Genomic DNA, 24,782 nt, shown 5'->3' on the forward strand with positions numbered 1-24,782 from the left:
AGTTCAATACATGGCCATAGTGGTGCATTGAATAATCCCCTGTTCGATATGTTGGAGGAATACAACATTGTGAACGGGGTTTCCAATTAGAAGTTATGAAATACTGGCCAGTCCTACCCTACAGCATGGAGGTGGATTCCCATGTGGCATTGGCTATTCAAGGTCCATTGAGTAGCATGTCGTAAATTACCCATTTCTATTCCTCTGATTTCAGCGCCATCTGTGACAAAATGAAGAAAATGCTTCAGACAAAACATTCATAGATTTTTCCACAGAATTATAATCTGCAATAAAAAGTATGGGTTCCCATTGAATATTTCAAAGTTGTCCCTCACCACCCATGCATGAGTGGGGTGGTGAGTTGAGTGTGGTAATGGTGGATGTCCCCCTTTGAGACAAACAAATTGAAATAATGAATTTTTTTATCTGGTGTGTAGTTTTTGAAATATTTCAATGTCTTCAAGTAAAATGAACACTTTGTGTAATAATCGACATGCCAAAGATTTGCTTATATAGTGGCAATGCTGCGAGTACTCGGTTTGACTTATGTACTGGTGTACTTGTTCTCCTTTCTGCAGTGGCTCAATCCACTTGTACTGGACAACAAATGCAAGTGATGAGTTTTCATTTAAATGGGCAATGTCATAGACTGGGGAACTGAGTCTGTGATTATATGTAGACAATGAGTTCAGAGGCACTATCATAGGACCTATTAGCAAGTCTGAAGCGACTTTATGGAGCTTATTTCTGATTCTAGTATACTCCTATGTATTACTTCCTGTTATGATTTTTTAAATTACTGTAGTGCATTGTAAAGCTATGTATTTATTAAGATTTAAAAAAATCTTCGGTTTCAGATCAGAAAAAGATGAAGAATTAGGAAGTCATAGTAGAGTTCAGTTAGAAATAGGTGATACAGAAGATTATGGTTATGACGGGCAGAATGACAATCAAGGTAAGGATACCTTCAATAGAAACTGCTTTGTAATTAGAATATATGATATGGAAATAGTTGTAAGTATTATTATACTCGTAACTTGTAGGTCAGACATTTCGTACTGTCTCTGGCACATGTTGTACATGGAACAGCAGACCTTTTACAAGTAACACAGAACAGATTTAATGACTGCAACTTCCAATTTCCCTCCATCTTCACTTTGATGCCTGTGAATTAATACACAAGAGCAACAAATTCTTCATTCTGGGTTACAATTAAGCCATAGTAAAACTGTATCGATACCACACACTTTAGTTGACTTGTACTATTTAAATCACTATTTTGCTGATGGTGTTCATGTCAATGAAATTTTATTTTTGGGCATGCCAGTACATAGTGTAATAACATAACTCAAGAGGTAACTTAAAGTGGAGAATAGATTTGTTTATTCATTTATTAAAGTAATGGAGCTGTATGTTTCACTCAAATGGTTAAAAAAATCCATGTTTTGTATGGCATTTTCTCATGAAAATTCATCCAAAGTAGGTGATGAAAATGAAGGAACAAGCTCCTTAAAAACCAGCAGTTGAGAATGGGTGCTTGACATTAGAGAGGGTCATAATTCACTTTAAGGTGATACATGTGTCAGATGATCCAAAACTGCAACCGCCAAAGAAACTAACATGAAGTACACAAAGAGGTGATGGCTGATTGGAGATTGAAATATTTTACACAAATAACTGACTGACATACCAATTCATGTCAAATGTGTTCTGCATTTTTGAGGTTCTGAGCAATAACAAATACAATAAATTTTTACTTTGTTAGATGTAATTCTACTAGAAATGAAAGAGCATCCAAATGTGATGGAAGATACTAGGCCCACACCAACAAAGATGAAGCCAATTTCAGCCACAGGAATGTTATTGCCAATGTTTCTAGGTGCAAAAGGAATTGTTATTACTGATTACTATGGAAAATTTACAAGTGCAGGAATTGATATTGGATAGTCAGTGATTGAAAGGGTTTGAAATATCTGATGCTCTAGTCATAACATAATGAAGGGAATGGTACATTATACATGCATATTTGACTGTGAGAAATATTTGCACAAAATAAGTGCTAAATTTGTAAAAAGTTTGACCAAAATCAAATTTAGCAGCAAATTTTGGCTCTTTTTCTTAAATAATCTAATTAATTTTGTAAGGTGATTTGTTACGATGAATGAGATATGAGTCCTGTACCTCATACCATAAATAAAATAACTCTCAAAACAGTGGATGGAAGCTGACAGCCCTGCACTAAAAAAATTTAGAGTGCTGAAAATGTTATAATATTTTTTTTTAATTTCAAAATGGATTATTTACATTGATTGCCTCAGAAGGGGTAAAATAATATTTGGTGTGTATTACAGAGCAAATTTGAATCATCTTCTTGACGAATATGTAATATGGGGCCTAGGTGTTGATTGAAAACCATGCATGATCAGGAAAATGCACACGAAGCTACTTTGACAAACTGATGGCTGTATTAAATGTTAGAACATCACATCATCACCATTTACCAATTTTATCTTAAATTTGCAGAACCACCATTTAATTTATGTATATGAGAGAGAGAGAGAGAGAGAGAGAGAGAGAGAGAGAGAGAGAGAGAGAGAGAGAGAGAGAGAGAGAGAGAGAGAGAGAGAGAGAGAGAGAGAGGGGGGGGGGGGGGGGGGGGAGGATCCAGATATAGTATAATTTCATATGTCTTCGATTGTATTACCATTAAAGTAATTTAAAATTAGTTTCCATTATATACAGAGTGATTTGTGTTAGTATTTTTAAAAACCCCAAAGCCATGTACATGCAAAAAAAAAAAAAAAAAAAAAATGGTTCAAATGACTCTGAGCACTATGGGACTTAACTTCTGAGGTCATGAGTCCCCTAGAACTTAGAACTACTTAAACCCAACTAACCTAAGGACATCACACACATCCATGACTGAGGCAGGATTCGAACCTGTGACCGTAGCGGTCACGCAGTTCCAAATTGAAGCGCCTAGAACCGCATGGCCACACCGACCGGCTCATGTACATGCAACTGAGACAAATAATTAATACACATTTTATGCCTATAGCTGATCGTGGTGCAGTGTAGATGCTTATACTTATTTACTTGTGAAGCAATATGGTAGGTTTTTGTTTTACTGTACTTTGCAACTAACCAGCGGAGACCACATAACAGGTAAATATCGCCACAATTGTCTAATTAAATGCAAAAAAACACTACCTGCCAGACACAAGACTCAAACCCTAAGTCTGACATGCTAAAGTGATGCACATAAGCCTTTAGCCATATCAATGTGACTACCTGACTCAGGTTTCAATGATCAGGTATGACCAACCAGTAGGCTCCACCCCTACATGTGCTGTGAGGTACATCATCTGGTGATGTTCCATGTTCAACATTTGCCATACACTTTTGGGGTTTTTCCAGACATTTACGACCATGTGTGTCTTATATTAAATTACTTGTCTCAGCATCATCTACATCACTTAAAGAGGTTTTAAAATATTTGGAAGTATCACCCTGTATAATATAAACTACTCAGTTGTAATTTTTTGTTGTTGGGATTTCCCGTAGAGAATGACAGAACTGCTGTTACAGGCTGTTGACAATGGTGTTTCTCAGTGAGGAAAGAGTCAGGCTGATAACACAATTGATTGTATTTCAGTTGTAGTTGACAACTGAAGCAGTACACCTGCTACCTTCATTTGAGTTGCCTCCTAGTTCTCTAAAATATTTGAGGAGATAGTCAGTCCATTGTTACTTATCCAAATAACGGTGAGATATGTAGGCAGTTACAGTTTTCATTTCAGATGTTCACATAACAATATCGTGCTCATTTGTTTTTCCTTTGCTCTTGTATTTGTTTTTTACATAATATTCTGTCAGTGAGGTTGCATTTTTATGACTTCAAGGTAACTGTAGCTTATTACTTCATCTTAAAGCTTATCACTGATCTGTCCTCCATTAAGAAATCAAACTGAACAACTAAAAAAACTGTAATAAAAATTATGCCTGAACAAAATACAGTATATGCTAGACATTAAAAGTACTTTTTAATAAAATTAATGTAGTTTCTACTACGCATATTCTCCCACAACATATTAATTTGATTATTTGTTAATGATGTCATAATATACCTTATAAGATAGTATATTTTCTTGCCAGTGGATGTGATGTCAGGTAGTGATTCTCATTGCTCGTCTTCATTCAATCACTTGAGCATATTGTCATCTCTGAAAATATCATTGCTCAGAACACCTTACATTTCGCTCTGTCAGTCTATATTAATAAGCAACTATCCTGGAACCCAGTCCAAGGTTGCATATCTAATGGCTCCCAGAGGCAACACAAATTTGATTTTCAGTATTTTGTGTAATTGTTGACTGATAAAATGCTCTCATAATCTACTCATTAAGAGGTTGCATATCTAATGGCTCCCAGAGGCAACAAAAATTTGATTTTCAGTATTTTGTGTAATTGTTGAATGATAAAATACTCTCATAATCTACTCATTAAGAGGTAGAGTATTGTTTGACACAGTGAGACAAATATTACTGTTAGAAACTGTGTGTTTATCTTGAGGAAGTGTAACTGACAGTGTGCAAATACACAGACTTTATTTATCCAGTATTTGAGAATGAGAGCACTCAGTGACTTCCAACAACCGTTACACATAATTTCAAACTTTTACAAAACATTTTGTCACTGACAGCCCCCACCTCCACAGAATGAGGAATGGAAAAATGTTTTACCGCTTACTACATTTTTGCTTTGCAGTACAACTTCAGCATCTGATGTGACATCTTAATTTATTACTTCTTTACTACCAATTCTATTCATGACACAGTTTGCAAACAGTATCTGCATGTACCATTGTATGTACCTGCAAAATTATTTCATTTTATATCACGTAGGCGGCCTGGGTGGCCGAGCGGTTCTAGGCACTACAGTCTGGAAATGCGCAACCACTATGGTTGCAGGTTTGTATCCTGCCTCAGGTATGGATGTGTGTGATGTCCTTAGGTTAGTTAGGTTTATGTTGTTCTAAGTTCTAGGGGACTGATGACCTCAGAAGTTAAGTCCAATAGTGCTCAGAGCCATTTGAACCATTTTATATCACGTAGTTCAGGAGATAAGATCTCATAGAAATTTAGATGCGTGAGAAACAAGGTTTCGCTTAATATGGTAGAGTAAAACTTCAGCATTAGGCATGATGTTTTAATGTACTACTACTTTACTACCAACTCCATCTGCAACACACTTTGCGGACAGTATCTGCATATGTCACTGAACCTACCAGCAATTGTTATATCCTTGTACACACACAGTTCAGAAGATATGATGCCATAAACATTGAGATGCTTGACAATCTAGCTTCTAATTAAAATGGAGTGCAAGTTACCCATCCTATATACTGTGTTTCATAATGAGATCACTTAGCAGCTTCCAACAAATTTTAAGCAAAATTTCAAACTTTTTCTCACTTTCATGATTAATGTCAAATATTTAACACATTAACTCATTTGTACACTAATCAGATGTTTGAGGGTGTTTTATGCATGGCTGTTTGATTCTTTAAAGTATCATGGTTTACTGGTAAGTTGAAAAAAAATCTTAGATTCTTCTTACGAATGAACACTCATTCTACTGGTAAATTATTTCTATCAATACTGAAAGGGATCTGCAGTACCAGAATCCATGAAGGGAGGCAGAATGATCAGAGTTTAGTATAATGTCACTGATGTGACCACTATGAAGGGATGACCAACTCAGATGGGGCAGGGGTGGGGAAGAAAATTAAATCTGTCCTTTTCAAAGACCCATCCAATATGAGCCTTAATTCATTAAGGGAAATTGCACAGTTGTAGCATTCATTGAGCAGTAACTTGCAATGTACCTATTCACCAGACTACAGATCTCCATTCCAAAGTACAGATAAGAAGGCAAATATTTTGTGGGACATTAATATTTGTTGATCCGCTTCTATGAAATATCAATCCCATTCCCATTATGTGGCATAAATATTACAAAAAGACAAATATACAATGTTTAGGTATTGGCTATAATCAAAAATTCTTGTGGTTAGCTTTTGTCGAATCAGTATTTTGCTTCTCTTTCTTTCATCACTTTTGTATATTATCCTGAAAGAAACAGGGAGTCTTAATGGGCAATATAAGGCAGTATGGCAGGTAGGTCTAAATAGAAAGCTGGCTGGACTCAATTTCATATTGATCTTATCAATGTGCTGATTTCTTATACTTGTAACCCAGGTGGATGCCAAAGATTATTATGTTTGTAGATTCCTTTATCATGTGACCATTAATCTCATATTACTATATTTCTTTGTAATGACAGGAAATATTCATTGTTATGATTATTAATGTATATTTTTGAAGTGAATCAGATATAAATAAGTTCAGCTATTAGCTTATGGTATTTCCAAGCTGGACTCTCTCTGTGACAAAAATAAATAAATAAATGGAGGAAAAGCCTCTTATTGCTACTGGCACATCACTTATACAGGATGGTCAGAAACAGTCTAAAAACTTGTAAGGGTATTGCAGAGTGGGTTGTGCTGAGAAATAATTGTTAAGAAAAAAATTTGATAAATTGCACAGCTTCTGAGATAATTAGCATTGACTCAGATCATTGTGCACCCAAATTCAAGTGGCCCACCAGATACAATTAGTGTCAGCTATTCTCATACTGTAGATGATAGCAAACAAGACTGGCTAAGTCTTTGGCTGAGGTTCAATCCCTACTATCATCCCACATACAATTTTTGTCTCACTCTCTTGTTCAATTCTAGGAAACCAAATAAAGAACATGTTTGGTGACCATCTCTGGTAGGTTGCTTGAATTTTTGCTCAAAACAGCCTTATTGGCTAATGTCAGCTTTTCAGACTCATTCTGATCATCCTGTATAGATCATGAACATCAGGGAACCAAGAATGAAAAATTGAGGATGCCATATAGTATGCCACAGACACATACTGTTGTGCAAGGGTCAGTATTGGGTTTCTCCATCATGAATGGTGCAACATTTTGAATGTTTTTCTTAACAATTGTTTCTCAGCGCAAACCTATCATGTGACATCCTTATTAGCTTTTCAGACTTATTCTGATCATCCTGTATAGATCATGAACAGAAGGGAACCAAGAATGAAAAATTGAGGATGCCATATAGTATGCCACAGACACATACTGTTGTGCAAGGGTCAGTATTGGGTTTCTCCATCATGAATGGTGCAACATTTTGAATGTTTTTCTTAACAATTGTTTCTCAGCGCAAACCTATCATGTGACATCCTTATTAGCTTTTCAGACTCATTCTGATTATCCTGTATAGATCATGAACAGAAGGGAACCAAGAATGAAAAATTGAGGATGCCATATAGTATGCCACAGACACATACTGTTATGCAAGGGACAGTATTGGGTTTCTCCATCATTATAATTTACATTTCATAATGTAAGTTGGTTATGTCAGCATTATGATGTCATTGTGGAAAAATTTTTGAACAATAGTTAACATATAGGTGAATTTTGAATTACATCTCATAACCTTTGAATCTTGATTAACATCATCTTATTTCTGATTTAATTATACTCTGGGTGTTGATTTCCAACATACAAACTATTGGATCTACATTAAAATGAAAACTGCACAGTGTAGTTCAAAACTTGCCTACATCTAATAATGCCCCAACAATGAGAGTGCTATGGTATTACTGGCAGTTCTGCAATATGGTTCAAGTCACATCTCACAAACAGGAAACAAAATGAGGAACAAAGGGTGTCAGTATCAGAGGTCAGTGAGTTAAACTCTCAGTCATCTACAGATTGGGAAGTAATTACATGGGGGTCCAATAAGTCTTCATCTTAGGGTTATTGTTTTTATTGTGTACATTAATAATAAATTCTTATGTTAGTAATACCAGGATGAGTAGGATGTGTCCATGCTGTGAGCACACTGAAGGAGCTTGCTGCAGTTAGTGAACAGGTGAATGTGCTTTTGGCTATGGTCAGTTATCTTCTGACTGCTGCTTCAAAATGTGAAAGAGAATCTGGTGTGTCACATGGGACACATCAGGTATCACTTTTTTTGCCCACTGCTGTTGAGACACCTCCTAGTGTACCCAAATGGTGGATCTGTGCTCACAGCAGGATTACTGGCTGACGTTAACACACTCACATTGCTTTACACAGGGAGCCAATGTGGAGACTAGCTGTATTGCCTCACCTATTCACTCTGTGAGTGGACGGGTCACCACTCTTTCAGCAGGGTCTGAGCTGGCACATGGGGGCAGGAGTTCAGTAATTATCAGGAGCTCCAGCATTAGGTGCATTATGGAGCCCCATAAGTTAATGGCATTCACGGCCAGAAAGAAAGGTAATGTGCACGTGGTATGTCTGGTGGGGTGCCTCATCTGAGAGGTGGAGGCGGCCTGTTGAGGCACCTCCTAGTGTGCCCAAATGGTGGATCTGTGCTCACAGCAGGATTACTGGCTGATGTTAACACACTCACATTGCTTGACACACGGAGCCAATGTGTGCAGGGTGCAGTCATCTGCAAGTCGTGGCTCGCTGTCAGCACCAACAATGCCTGTCACTTGGGTTCTGAGGCCATCCTCAGTTCATATAGGTGGCTCGCAAAAGTGGTGAAGGCTTTTGGCCTTGTGCAAGGGGTGTAAGCAGAGCTCGCAATTTGCAGCATTGTTTCCAGAGTTAATCTAGATCCGTTGGTTTGGAGCCGAGTGGAGGGTCTTGACCAAAGGCGTCATCAACTCTGTGACAGTCTTGGCTGCAGATTTCTGGAGCTGCGTTATTAGTTGGGGAATTCTGGGACTCCCCTTAGTAGGTCAGGTATTCATTATACAAAGAAAGCAGCTACTCAGTTAGCAGAGTACTTATGGAGTGCACATGGGGGTTTTTTCCATTAGGCAGCAGTTTGAGGTACTCTGATGGACACTCACCAGATGACATACAGCTGGCAGAATCGGACTGCATTCAAATTAATGACTCTTCAGCCATCAAAATTTTACTTGTTGATATCATTAAACTTTTTTTTGATTAATAATGCACATTTTACACCCTTTACACTACTCAAGATTCTTTCCTACATTAATCTACACTCCTGGAAATTGAAATAAGAACACCGTGAATTCATTGTCCCAGGAAGGGGAAACTTTATTGACACATTCCTGGGGTCAGATACATCACATGATCACACTGACAGAACCACAGGCACATAGACACAGGCAACAGAGCATGCACAATGTTGGCACTAGTACAGTGTATATCCACCTTTCGCAGCAATGCAGGCTGCTATTCTCCCATGGAGACGATCGTAGAGATGCTGGATGTAGTCCTGTGGAACGGCTTGCCATGCCATTTCCACCTGGCGCCTCAGTTGGACCAGCGTTCGTGCTGGACGTGCAGACCGTGTGAGACGACGCTTCATCCAGTCCCAAACATGCTCAATGGGGGACAGATCCGGAGATCTTGCTGGCCAGGGTAGTTGACTTACACCTTCTAGAGCACGTTGGGTGGCACGGGATACATGCGGACGTGCATTGTCCTGTTGGAACAGCAAGTTCCCTTTCTGGTCTAGGAATGGTAGAACGATGGGTTCGATGACGGTTTGGATGTACCGTGCACTATTCAGTGTACCCTCGACGATCACCAGTGGTGTACGGCCAGTGTAGGAGATCGCTCCCCACACCATGATGCCGGGTGTTGGCCCTGTGTGCCTCGGTCGTATGCAGTCCTGATTGTGGCGCTCACCTGCACGGCGCCAAACACGCATACGACCATCATTGGCACCAAGGCAGAAGCGACTCTCATCGCTGAAGACGACACGTCTCCATTCGTCCCTCCATTCACGCCTGTCGCGACACCACTGGAGGCGGGCTGCACGATGTTGGGGCGTGAGCGGAAGACGGCCTAACGGTGTGCGGGACCATAGCCCAGCTTCATGGAGACGGTTGTGGATGGTCCTCGCCGATACCCCAGGAGCAACAGTGTCCCTAATTTGCTGGGAAGTGGCGGTGCGGTCCCCTACGGCACTGCGTAGGATCCTATGGTCTTGGCGTGCATCCGTGCGTCGCTGCGGTCCGGTCCCAGGTCGACGGGCACGTGCACCTTCCGCCGACCACTGGCGACAACATCGATGTACTGTGGAGACCTCATGCCCCACGTGTTGAGCAATTCGGCGGTACGTCCACCCGGCATCCCGCATGCCCACTATACGCCCTCGCTCAAATTCCGTCAACTGCACATACGGTTCACGCCCATGCTGTCGCGGCATGCTACCAGTGTTAAAGACTGCGATGGAGCTCCGTATGCCACGGCAAACTGGCTGACACTGACGGCGGCGGTGCACAAATGCTGCGCAGCTAGCGCCATTCGACAGCCAACACCGCGGTTCCTGGTGTGTCCGCTGTGCCGTGCGTGTGATCATTGCTTGTACAGCCCTCTCGCAGTGTCCGGAGCAAGTATGGTGGGTCTGACACACCGGTGTCAATGTGTTCTTTTTTCCATTTCCAGGAGTGTATTTTGTAGTATGTGGACAATAACTGCTCTACCACAGATGTTTTGTTTATGTAATTCCTATCTCAGGGGTATAACTGACACTGTGTTTTGTAAGTGTATATTAAGCTTTCAGTCACTTTTATAGCACCAATCATTTCAGCAGTACTGTACTCTCTCTATCCAATATTGTGCTCAGAGAAAATGTGTCATGAAATCTACATGTCGTCATGACACTAGATGCCCAGAGCTGAATTGACAGTTTTCATTTTTGCAGTTACTAAATAGTTGCCAAAAATTTTATCCAGTTGGGCATGAAAGTGAATTGCCTATGAAGTTACTGTTAGGAAAAAACATTAACATCATTTGACAATGGAAATGGAAATGCCATGTGGCTAGGGCCTCCTGGTGGGTAGACCATTCGCCCGGTGCAAGTCTTTTGAGTTGACGCCACTTCAGCGACTTGTGGGTTGATGGGGATGAAATGATGATGATAAGGACAACACAACACCCAGTCCCTGAGTGGAGAAAATGTCCAACCCAGCCAGGAATCAAACCCGGGCCGTTAGGTATGACATTCCATTGCGCTGACCACTCAGCTACCCGGGGTAGACGTCGTTCGACAATGAATGAAATACTGAACGCCATTTCTTGAATATGTCTTCTCTTAACAACTTTTTTCAATTTTATTACAGTTAGTACTTTTAAAGACTCTCTACAATTAATATAATCTATGAAGGGTATAAACAAACACAGTATTCTTCAAATATGAAACTGGGACAGGAAAATCAAAAAAGTAAGGCAATTAATGTCATTAAGTGTATTTAGCCCACTGGAAAAGTTTTAAATTAGCTTGACAAAATATGAAGGTGCATTCAAAAAGAAAAGAGCTGGAGGCTGGAAAAGGAAAACTGCTAAAAGGTTTGTAATTTCATTTCCTGTGGAAGAAGGTGTGGTCCCTATAAGAGCACCGAGGTCACTAACTTGCCACTACAGGGACATGGGTGCATACCCACGTGATGACAGAATGTGCATGCAAATGCGTTGACTGTTAACTGCTTTTAGTAATGCTGAATACCAAGAAATGGAGGCTTCGAAGGAAGAGGAAAGTGGGGTAGTACATTTTTGCTTACAGCGACCCTGCATACTATCACTGTATACTGTCATTTTGACTTGGCTTCAAAGTGATGTCAACATGTTCAGTAGAGTCCCATTCAGTGTGCTTCCTTTGCTGGTTGAAGACTCAACCCTTCATCTGCAGCAATGGCTGCTACTATGACTCACCAGTCTCAAATAATGAGGACATCCACTTGCTGTACAATGATATCACTAATGCATTGTGGCATTCCAGACCATGCATCATTAGCCAACATCTGCCCTTCCCTCAATCTCTTGCGCATGCTTTGACTGTTGCAAAAGACATATAGTGCTTGTTGTGACTTGGAAAGACAGCCAAGCCACTATGAGATAGCCGAAAGGCACCCGTTTAAGCTCACGCAGGCTGGCGTGAGGTCTGGAACAGTTAAAGGAGTTGAGTCTAGTAAAAAAAGTGTGTAGCTTCTGGAACACTTAACTTTAATCCATAATTGGTGAACATCGGTCTGACGGTATGTGCATCACAAGATAAATAGCAAATGATAATGGCGCCTTGCTAGGTCATAGCAAATGACGTAGCTGAAGGCTATGCTAACTATCGTCTCGGCAAATGAGAACATAATTTGTCAGTGAACCATTGCTAGCAAAGTCGGCTGTACAACTGGGGCGAGTGCTAGGACATCTCTCTAGACCTGCCGTGTGGCGGCGCTCGGTCTGCAATCACTGATAGTGGCGTCACGCGGGTCCGACGTATACTACTGGACCGCGGCCGATTTAAAGGCTACCACCTAGCAAGTGTGGTGTCTGGCGGTGACACCACGGTGCTTCCTGTAAATTGTGCCATTCTTTGATGAATTTCCATTCCCCGCACACCTTCTGTTGTCAGGAAACACACTACACACTTTGTTATTCTTTTGAAGCCCCCATTTCGTGGTTTCCAGCACAACTGAGTGCAGTAGACAGTGCTTGCATGTGGCACACTCTGTCATTACACAGATGCGCCAACATGTCCCTTTGGCAGCAAGTTCAGGAGCTCAGTGCTCATACAGGCACTGTGCCTTATTCTGCAGGCAGTGAAATTATTATCCTTTTATGGTTTCCATTTTACAGTATCCAACTTGCTTCTCTTTTAATGCACAAGCAAGCACCTTAAATTATTTTTACTATTTGAGAATCATGGGTTGAGGAATCACTCATTTGTGAAGAAAGAGTGCTCTGGGAGAAGTTTTAATGCTACTGTACAGAAGTAACATCCAAATTTGCCTTGTGTAGATACTTACAGGATTAAGTGAGTATTTGGACTGAACTATAAATGATGAGTCATAGATATCAAATATATTTAATAATCATTTCTTAAATACAGTAGGAATTTTAGGGATAAACAGTTAAAGAGAAAAATCACAGCCACTTGTTGAAAAAGTAACTCACATCAATTTCAGTCATATGGGTGAATCACCGATGTCTCCTTCTGAAATTAAGAAAATTATATATTCCTTCAAAATAGTAGCTCATGTGCTTTTGACAGTGTTTATAACAGAGTAATGAAGATTTGTTACCATACATTAAGCCCAGTCTTATCTGAAATATGTAATGCATCACTAACTTAACATAGTTTTCCAGAGAGACTGAAATATGTAATGTATCACTAACTTAACATAGTTTTCCAGAGAGACTGAAATATGCCATTGTTAAACCCCTCTTTAAGAATGTTGATAATGATATGTCAATAACTACTAAGCTGTTTCACTGTTGACATCACTTTCGAAATTTTTTTAGAAGGTGATTTGTTCTATAACATTATCTCACCTTAGCAACTACAATATCCTCAGTGTCTGTGTTTCAGAAGAGTTGCCTTTCTGAGAATGCCATTTAGATGTTCACTCACCAAATTTTACAAGCATTAAGTCACAAAATAGTGTCAGTCAGTATATTTTGTGACCTGTCTAAGACATTTCACTGTATGAATTACAGTATTCTCCTAGATAAATTGAAGTTTCATGGGATTGATGGTATATCCAACCAATGGATAATATCATATCTAACCAAGAGAATGCAGAAAGTTGTACTTGGTACTTCAGCAAATGTAGCCCAGGGAGTAATTCTGACTGGAGAGAGATTGTGTTTGGGGTTCCCCAAGGCTCAATCTTAAGTCCACTATTGTTCTTCAGACATGAAAACAATCTTCCATCTAATATACAACAAGCAAAACTAGTTCTTTTTGCAGATAACATGAGTGCTCTATTCATTCCAAACATATACACAGAAACAGAGGAAATGGTAAACAATGCTCTTAAAAGAATCATTGACTGGTTTTCTACTGATGATGTTGCCCTTTTTTTTAAAAAAAAGACACAACACAACATATTCAGTTCTGCATGTCTGGGGTACTACACCAATCATAAGTGTAACACATGCTGAGGAAATAATAAATAGGATGAAAACTTCATAATTCTTAGGTGTTCATATTACTGAGAACTTTAACTGGAAAAAGCTCATTTTGGAGCTCCTAAAACAATTTAGTTCAGCCACAGTTGCACTTGGAATCATTGCAAATCATGGGGAGAGACAAATCAGTAAGTTGACATATTTTTCATATCTTCTTTCATTAATGTCATACGGGATAATGTTCAGGGTAACTCATCTTTAAAAAAATAAAGTCTTCATTGCCCAAAAATGTGCTGTAAGAATAATATGTGTGGCTCACCCATGATAATCTTATAGACATATCTTTAAGGAGTTGGGCATTCTGGTTACTGCTTCACAGTATATTTATTCCCTCATTGTTGTAAATAATCCACAGCAGTTAAAAAGGAATAATGATGTATATTATTACTTTGCCAGAAGATAAAATGATATTCAGTACACCTCATTAAGGTTGGCTTTAGCACAGAAAGGGCTGCACAATGCTACAACAAAAATTTTTGATCACATCACCCAGTGATATAAAGAGTCTGACAGACAGAAGAGTAAAATTTGAAAACAAGGTGGAAATGTTTCTCCTTAACAATGCCTTCTATTCTGTAGAAGAATTTGTGTTATTGTAATGTGTAAAAGATGGTGGGTAGGAATTACTAATTCACATCCATATATTTAAAAAAATAACTTAGAAATCTTCAGCATGTAACCATATTTACAAATTTGTGATGTGAATGTAAATTAACTCAATTCACATCATTATGATTTAATGTGCAAACATGGATCATAAAAGTAACTAACATAACTGAGTATGATGATTTAGGTTAATAGTAGTTTAACAGGTATTACATACAAAAATTACACTCATGCAAATTTAAAGATGATAGTATTATCTTAAACACATTTGGTAAATGTCATTTATAGGTAATTTTGTGAAATTCCGTTGGTTACAGTACAATGTATATGGATCACATATTGTGCTTATCTAATTTTAAAATAGCAACATTCAGAGGAAAACAATTACATTTGCCACAGTTGTTTAATATCCTACTAATTTGTACTAATTTTAGATAGTTAGTTTCTCCTCCATACTAAATAACACTTGTACAGCAGCAGTTAAATCCAGTTAAATTAGAAATAATTCTATATTTTCTAAAACTGTCAAACTACAACAAATGAATAAATTAATAGATAAATGACATATTCTTAGGAAATACATTTCCCACACATATTTAACACATACTTTCATGAAATATCATTCAATACCTTTCTACAGCATACTTATAATAATCAAGATTAGTATGTACACTGCAAATGCAAAGAAAGAATTAACTATGAGTCCTATGCAACTGAGCTGTATACATAGAGGGGACCAGTTTATAATGAAAAGAAATCTGTGCAATTTCCTGTTATCTTCTTCATATACAATTATTTATTCATGATGATGTGAAAACATTAAATACTTCATAGAACTTGAAAGCAGAATTTGAATGACATTGAAGGTGATAGCCAATTGGTGTATTAAGAAAACAAAATAAATTTGCTAGCTTAATGATCTGAAGTCCTAATTTGTGAAGAACCAATATGCCTTGTATATATATATATATATATATATATATATATATATATATATATATATATATATATATATATATATATGTAAAGGAGTAAAAATGCCTGAAAATGCAATTAAAACTATTCTGTTGACCATAGGTGTATGTGTGACTCAGGATTTTTTAAATATTCTCATAACACTACTGCTGCTTTCCATTCACATCTGATTCAAAATCTGAATTAACAGCTGTAGGAACTTCAGTTAACATGGGGTCAAACTCCACTCTGTTGTGATGTTTAGTTCTGAAATAGCCCTACCTTACTACAGGGGGAGATGTTCATTTTCATACCTTCATACTGTAGGTCCCATAGTGAGGACAACTAGTGACAGTTACTCTATTACTTACCACTGATTATCAAGTTTTTTGTAACATGCCTACAATTTCAGTCTGAACTGTCATGTTAAATCCATCAAGTTTTATAATATAATTTCAGATTAAAAAACAATCTGGGTAGTCATATCTGTGTGATCACTAAACAGACCTGTTGTGCCATGCTCAGCTGATACCGCATTTATACTGATGTAAGGGTGGTCTTATTCTGTGCTGCTGTAGTGAACTTTGCTGGTGTGATTAAGGTCCACCTATCACTCTGTATGCCATCTGTCATGGATGAATTTTATATCCAGTTACAATCTTATTATGCTCCAAAATGGTGAAATGCATTATTGAAATAAATAACTTTTCAACCCAGACTGTTTTTCGATCCAAACTAATTCCAAACGGTTGCTGTACCAGCCTGCTAGAATGGAATGGAATAAATTCTTGACAATATAATCTTCATTGGTGTTTATACAGCATACTTGAATGTAATTTTCCATTGCCTACAATCTTTTGTTATTGCTCTTGTGGCATAACTGAATATGAATGACAAGTTTCATGTGTTTTGCTCACATTTAAGTTACAAAATATGTGACCCAACTGTGTATATCCTTCCATTGCCTGACGACTGTCATCCCCAATACTGGCGACCGTGTCTTTGATATGATCATATATCTCATATATCTGGACAGTTGATAAACTTGTATCATGGACCATGTTTGAGATAATCTGACTGCACAAATAATATGAATCTATTCTATCTCAAGAAATTAGAATTGCACCTCACTTATAGGCAGCAGAATATCTCAGAATTTTCTTTTTTTCTTTTTTTTTTTTTTTTTTCAATCCAGCTCCTGTTCACTTGAAACAAATACCTCATTCTACTTTTGAAGGTTTTGTCATTCTATGTCTTTGACAGAGTTGATGTATATGTCAGTTTGCTTAATGAGTAAACATTTTTATTTGGTCAATTTTTTCCTATTTTTTTTCTTTGCTACATGATTTGAAAATTTAGTATAAGTGTCAAAAGCAAACTATTTTGAATGGCAGTTTTTAAAATTTACCATTTCAGATTTAATTTTATAAAATCATTGCCTTCACACAAAAGACAAGGAAATAAGAACCATATTACTAATATACTGCACAGTTACATAAAAGCAAAAACAGACACATAAATATCAATATCAGAGCATTTTGTCATTAGTCTGTGCCAAGGAGTGCGCTTTGCAATCAAAATTTTCAGATGAAGTAGATGGAGATGGTATGCCAACCGTATCTGCAAGGCCCCGAAGAATGTCAGAGATCAGCATCAAAACAACCATTCGACCACTCCCCACAGGAAGTGCCTTCTTTATACTTTCCCACACTAACAGGTAAGACTAAGACATTGAGCACGACCGCTATGCCACAGTGGAACCCCATTTCTTTCCTGTATTCCATTTTTTATAAACAAATTCAACTTCCTTTGTAACAGGTGCAATGATACTTGCTCATACAATTTTTTGGTATCACAAGGTGAGTGTAAACCGTTTCTGCAATGTATTCTCATTCATAGTTTTTATTCTATGACATGTAGGAATTGTGATTTTTGGTTGCACTTCTTTTCAGTACTTCATTATGGTTTTAAATCATAGCACATCATCCAAATTTCTCATTAAACCAATGTGCCCTTATCCTGTTGACTTATTTCAGAAGCAGAAAGGATATTTATTTGTTTGATGCAATATGATATAAGTTTTAAGGAAAATAAAAGTGTGTCTTTCATGGTGTTATCCTTTTTTGTATCCCATCTACCTTTATCAAGGGAACATGCCCTGTTTGCAGTCTCTGTTTAAGTGTTGAAAACAGTGAAGCCACAGAATACAGGTTATCACATGTGCTGCCAGTCTTCTGAGAAACTCAGCATTTGAAAGAACAGTATTGGTGCTGAATTCAGTTTTTGTGCCATGGCTGTTTGGTAAATAATTTAACTGTAACACATTCACTTTCTACATTGTACAGTTCTTATTTGTGATACATTTTCGGTCTTAGAAAAAAATTTCAGGAGTCCTTACCTGCCAAGTGGTAGCGGTCGTGCCTTAACTTTGATCAAGTGTCTGATACGTTTATCTTGTGTTATGTGACGCAGACATGGAAATGGAAGACGGTGTGTCAGCTCGGCCACGTCGTCTCTCAGAGTTCAACATCGCCACAAAGAAGCAGCCTATTCCTCAAGCATCGTCCTTCTTCATTTTCTCTGAGTCCAACAGGTGATAGATAGACTCATCTGTTAGTTCCAGACAAACCATCATTGCAACTTTAGTAATCAAGAGCTTTCTCCCCACAGCCGTTCACTCTGCATTTAATGACAGCTTCTGCAACTGAACTCCAAGCTTATTGTACAGTAGTTATAATCATTGTTAAACCTGTATTTTTTCTATGGAATGGAATTGCATCTAGTGAGCGTTTTCATAGGTACAATTAGTAGTAACAGCACAGCTTTGCAGGATGGAATATACATCACATATTCAAACTGTGTTAATATTTAGTACAAAAAAAGCCTTAGTAATGTGTTGTATCTTGTAGTTTATATTATAACAAAATATAGTTCAGTGTCAAAAGCAAAGTGAAAAATACGCTTGAAGCATAGTCTAATAAAATCCATTTTTTAGATTTGGCATTCTAGCATGATGAAGAGATTTACTGCATGTCATTGTTTATTGAATAAAGATGTTACTGAGTAGTGGTGATGGGAATAAAACCATTGCTGCTTTGTGTGTCATTAATGTTCAGAGCTAGTATATTTGAGTTTTTCCTCATTATAGAAACATTAAAGTAATCACATTTATCGTTCCATCACTAAAACTTCCTAATAATGTTGTACCAATGTATGAAATGATGTGTCTTAGATCTTATTCAGTCTGTTTCAAAGGTTTTTATGGTTGACATGTCTTATATAACCTTTGTCTGGTCTAATACATTTAATAACTGTTACTGTAAAAAATATGAAGTGCTAAAATAAGTTGCCTTTCAATTTCAAAGAGTTTTCAAGGGAATTTATTTACAAGAATATCTCATCTTTCTCTACTTTTACAGGTTCAGAGTATTCTGTCACTGGTTTTGTAACCACAGTTACTTTGGAAATGTTATACTTGCATGCATCATGATTTCTTCTGCCATGCTTGCTGCTGAAGAACCTCTACAGCAGAAGACTCCAAGAAATGATGTAAGAATAAAATCATAATATCAAAAACTGATGTTTTATTTGTTGTATTGCTCAAACATTTTACATTTAAAAAATATGTTGGTATTTAGGGAAAAGTAATTCAAATTTATATGAACACTGTGGTGTATATGAACAAAATATTACACACATACTCACACACAAAACTGGTATATGTAAATTTTTTTTAAATTACAGATTCTTGGACATTTTGACATATTCTTCACAACAGTTTTCACTATTGAGATATGTTTAAAAATGGTTTCCTATGGTTTTATACTCCACGATGGTGCCTTCTGCAGATCAGCATTTAACCTTCTCGACCTTTTAGTAGTCTGTGTCTCACTTGTGGCCATGTTTGTCAAGTAAGTATAGGTTACTAATATTATGTTATTTTAGTAACTAGTAAATGTTAAACATTCTTAAATTTCATAAAAACCATAGATCAGATGACATGCAATTCATTGTGTATTTGTTCTACATATGTTCATTGTGTTGCCTTGAATGTATTAAGAAAATTAATCTTGCAGTAGCACGGGGCTATGATTTTGAATTTAAATTTGAGGCAGAATCGTTGCCCATGTTTTACACACTGCATAGCTTTCAGAATTAACAGTAACCTCCTCAGGAAGGTGAGACGGGCTGGAGGAAAAGGATAAGTAGGTCACTCAGACCCCAGAAGGAGAGGGTCGCAGCTGTAGTGAAGACGTGATTAGACAATGGTGTCAAGATCTAAAGAAAGTTAGACATTCTGTGGATGTTGTTTATTGATACCATGTGGTTATAATTAAACTGATGGTGTTCAGAGTGCTGCAGTGGGGACTGTATGCATCACATGATGCTGAAACATCATAGGTATGTTCAGTAATTGGTGCACTCGCGGAGTATGTGGAAAAATAATAGTTCCACTTTGTGCCACCAGGTGAAAATATGGTGCTGTCAGCAGTTATAAAATGGGAGGAATGACCAAACACATGATGACAGTGGTTCTGGCATGTTTATTAGGATATGGTCACAGGTTACATGTGTTCACTATGATCTCCCAACTTGGCAACACGCTGCAACTGTAACATGACATGGTCAACCGTTGGTCCCAGCATATCCGTTGCAATCTGAGTGGTATGTCATCATATGCTATCCTTCATATCAGGAAGAGCTTGGATACATCACTGATAGACACGATCTTTCGGATCTCCCCACAACCACAAGTTACATGAATTTAGGTCAGGAGTATGGAAGGCCACCCATCTTGAGATTGCCTAAAGATAATGCAGTCATTACTGAAGGTTTCTCAAAGCAAATCTTTCAACTGAAAAGTGACATGTGGTGTTGTTGCCCCAGCTTTCATGAAAATAGTAATATGTACACAGTTGTATTCTTGCAAAGCTGGAATCAAGTGTTGCAAAAGGAGGTCCTTATAATGTGCAGATGTCACTGTACACCTAACAGGCCCACCAGATGTCACTCCTCAAAGATAAATGGCCTGAGGATTAAGAAGCTTGTGAAACCAAACCACTGAGTCACATAAGCTGATTGCAGTGGATGTTCATGCCCAACGTGCAGTAGAGTAGAACCGCATACATGACAGTTCTGTGCATTCATTTCACTGTGCAGAGTAAAATGTGCCTCATCCATTCAAAGAATATTCCCCGGCCATATGTCACCCTTTTCTATGCATGCCAGAAATTGGAGGGCGAAGTCACTGCATTGTGGCCTATCTTGGGGCTTAATGTGGTGCACATTCTGAATCTTGTGGGGATACCAGTGTAGAATGCACTGCAAAATCATGTTAACTGTTGACCAGGTGGAGACAATTCCTATGACACAGCTCAAGCACTGGCTGCAGAATTTGAGATTTGAGCAGTGGTGCTATTACTGCCATTCTGATTAAACAACATTATCAATAGTGCACAGACTTTCTTCTTACCAGCCATCGTGTTTCATGCAGAAAACGTCAACTATCTTAACCATTCACACTAACAGTCACTTCACAGTATAAATCAACATGTCTCATCAAGTGACAAACAGTGTACTGACATCAAAACAAGAAACATTTTGCATTCTGAATGCTTATAGCACCATATTTTCACCTGGTGGCAAAAAGTGGAACTATTAACTTTTCCCCATAGTCTTGAACAAACCAGTTAATGAACATATCTACAATGTTTCAGTGTCCTGCGATATATACAGCCTTCGATGCGGCATGTGGAACACCATCAGTTTAATTATAACCACCTGGTACATTAGTTTTACACCTACCATCATGATGAGGAAATTCTGGTGGTAGGACACAACGTCAGAGACATGCTGCCTGTGATCTATCTGCCTCATAAAGATGTACTCTAATGGCCAGCAGAAACATTTTTTTTGTAGCCAACAGAATATCAGTGATATTAGCTGGACATCATACCCAACTCGGTGTCATTTCAAAGCATACTGAGTACCGCCGGCCAAAGTGGCCGTGCAGTTAAAGGCGCTGCAGTCTGGAACCGCAAGACCGCTACGGTCGCAGGTTCGAATCCTGCCTCGGGCATGGATGTTTGTGATGTCCTTAGGTTAGTTAGGTTTAACTAGTTCTAAGTTCTAGGGGACTAATGACCTTAGCAGTTGAGTCCCTTAGTGCTCACAGCCATTTGAACCATACTGAGTACCATCGAGTCAGGCTGTAGGTATTCTGTGTTGAGAGGGAATAAATATTTTAATTACTTAATGCCAGACAGCATCGGTATGTATCTGAGTGACAGAAACATTCTATTAAAAGGGAAGAAGTGTGACTAATGTTCTGTCAGGTCCCACTGTCCATTAGATGTGATAACAAAATTCTTTATGTACGTTACAAAACATATCATTGAGTATTATTTCACTTCTGTGACCCTTTTTATGTTCTCAACATTTTTCTTAGTTGATTTTCTAGCAGATATAATTCAGTGTGTAATTTTTATGAGAAAACGCTAAGCCACTTCACACATTTTCTTTCTATAATGGATGCATAACAATATTTTGGGGAAATTTTACTTTTTTAAGTGAGATAATCATTACAACAAATGTTAAAATTCAAAATTACATCCATAAACACCTCATAAACAACATTTCAACAATTTACATGCTCAAGGTATAGTCTATGACACAAAACCTGGCCACTGGCCAGCTGCTACCATATAGACTATGTCAGAGTTGTTCACTTAAGGTGCTAAAATAACTTACAGCACCTCAGAATTCTAAGTCAAGCCATGATGATCTGGCGACATAGTAGAATGTGAAAGCTTCTGAGGGCAGTGTTATCTTCCACTTGAGAAGCTATGCTTTAGCTGCCCATGTTGTAGTGGTAATCATTGCACACTGTACATGCAAAGTTCAAGTCCACTCTAATTTTTTAATCTTTATTTCTTTGTGTGCTTAAAGTACCAGTCCAATGCAAAAGATTATTTGCTGGTGGAATGATGAGTGTCATTCTTCATTTGGGGCCAGGAGGGTGACTGTGTGGTGGTTCAGTTGGTGTCGTGTGGGTGAGAATCTTGCAACATTTTTGGTGATTGGGGCAATGGTGAAGAGGATGATTGGAGCAAGTAAGAAGAAGTCTGAATAAGGGTTCCTGGACTCCATTAATACATCTACACTCACAAATAAAGTACGGGAAGCCATTTGGTGGATTTTCAAGTGGAACTCAAAACCACAAATAACAGCTGTATGAGAGCAGGGATACCTCCTAATATCGCCAGGATACATAGCTCAGACAAAGGTGGACTCTTGTAAGAACTTTGTGGCTGAGTATAGCCAGGGTCCAACTTTCTGTCACTATCAGGTAATACAGGAGAGGGTTTATTGGATTTCCGTTATACCAACATGGAGTATTACGATCATCCTCTCTCTCCTTGGGAGTTGGATTCAGTGTTCCAGTACCTCATGATTCTGTGTGTGCCCACAACCTGATAACATTCAGCATGGACAATCAGTTGACTAGCATTCAAAGGACATCCTCCTGCAGGTTCTTAATGAAATTTGAGTGACAGGAGTATTTTCAGACTAGTTAAAAGAAGCCTTTTAATCCCAAATTTATGAGCAGTAAAGGATCATACATACCCCAGTAGATATCATAGCATCAATATCACTAGATGCATAGGAAATACATTGGAGCATATGGTCAGGGAGGTGCCTAGTGTGGGTTCTGAAAACAAATTCATTACTAAGTCACTCCCAATGTGGCTTCAGGATGTATCACTCCACACTCAAAGACCTGACCATGTTAGGAGCAGCATTTAACCAGGTTTCCTACATAAGCACCACCTGGTCAGTGTATTCTTCAATTTGGATAAGGCCTACAACACTACCTGCAGGCATAACAATTTGCTGCAGCTGTACAAGTGGACATCTCTGCACTTTCATATAGTCCTCCCTCTCAGAAAAGTGCTTTAGATACAGGGTCACATGGTTATTAATGTCCTGTTTGACTATTTTAAACAGGGAAATGGCATCCCTCAAAGGAGTGTTTTGAGTGTAACAGCATTCACCTTTGCAATAAACAGTATTACGTCCATGGTGAGAAGTCGTGTACAGTGCTCCTTGTTTGCCCATTAATAAGTGGCTTTTTCTTACAGTGCAAGACGCCACCAGTGTGTTAAAGATGTGGAATGCAGCTGTTGATATGACATTTTTTAATTGAGTGTGTTTTGTGTGATGACCTGATACCTGATTTCCCACAGATCTCCCCTCTATTTTAACTGATAAAGAGGTGTGTGTGATTTGTGTTTTAAAATTTTGTGTAATGGCAGAACTACTTTCCAAAATATTAGGTGTATGATTTAAGTATATTGCCACCCATTATTTCTAATTAAGTCACTCTGTCCCCTTTTAAATGTGTCTGTACTGGTATTTTAGTACTTGATTTTGTCTAATTATTCTGCTGTCTTCTATCTGAATTTTATGAATGGTCTTGTATGAATCTCTTGATGCCAGTTTAGTATTTTAAATACTTATGGTAGTGGATATGTTAGGTTCAGAACCATAGCTTCTGTTATAGTTACTAGAAGCCAAAACGTTGGCTCCAAAATGTCACATGTCATACAATTTATTAATACTCCACTGCCCTGCAGCTCAAAGCATTCCCTCAGATAATCCTTGCTTGTAGCAATTTGCAAAAACTACCACTGGATTATATACTGAGAATACATACCCTCTACCTACTTTCTGGAAATAAGCTTGCAGTACAAGGATGTCCCATTGGCATCCTTCCACTACCTCCCTTCTAAAAACAATTCTACTTCACACATCCTGGTGGCTGTCAGGATCATCCTAGATCAATATTAAACAAAAACCATTCACCGTGTATTACTTCCTCTCTCATTATTCTATGCCCTTCCTAAGCCTACACACAATTAATTACAACAAAATTTCCTTCCATTTCATTCACTTCTCCATAAACTTTATAAGGAATTCTCTTTCCCCTGCTTATTCTACTTTCAGAAATAAAAATACTCTCTTTCCCCTGCTTATTCTACTTTCAGAAATAAAAATACTGTGTGCCACAGGTGTGATCACAGTGATGAAACCTGAAAATACTAATTAATATACTTCCTGCAGACTATATACACACAGACAAACAACAGTCTCCGTCATCT

The 24,782-nt window shown here is 38.1% G+C and overlaps 1 protein-coding gene across 1 annotated transcript in view; it reads left to right on the plus strand.

Moving 5' to 3' along the window:
* LOC124721524 (muscle calcium channel subunit alpha-1-like) overlaps window positions 1-24,782 on the plus strand; it is an 857,532-nt gene that overhangs the window by 571,577 nt on the left and 261,173 nt on the right. Inside the window, exons 18-21 of the mRNA XM_047246542.1 lie at window positions 858-955; window positions 17,209-17,338; window positions 19,041-19,170; window positions 19,366-19,532. Of these exons, the coding sequence (XP_047102498.1) occupies window positions 858-955; window positions 17,209-17,338; window positions 19,041-19,170; window positions 19,366-19,532 (525 nt within the window). The remainder of the gene's footprint in view (window positions 1-857; window positions 956-17,208; window positions 17,339-19,040; window positions 19,171-19,365; window positions 19,533-24,782) is intronic.

Source organism: Schistocerca piceifrons, chromosome X, assembly GCF_021461385.2.
Source record: "Schistocerca piceifrons isolate TAMUIC-IGC-003096 chromosome X, iqSchPice1.1, whole genome shotgun sequence".
Taxonomy (NCBI): Eukaryota; Metazoa; Arthropoda; class Insecta; order Orthoptera; family Acrididae; genus Schistocerca; species Schistocerca piceifrons.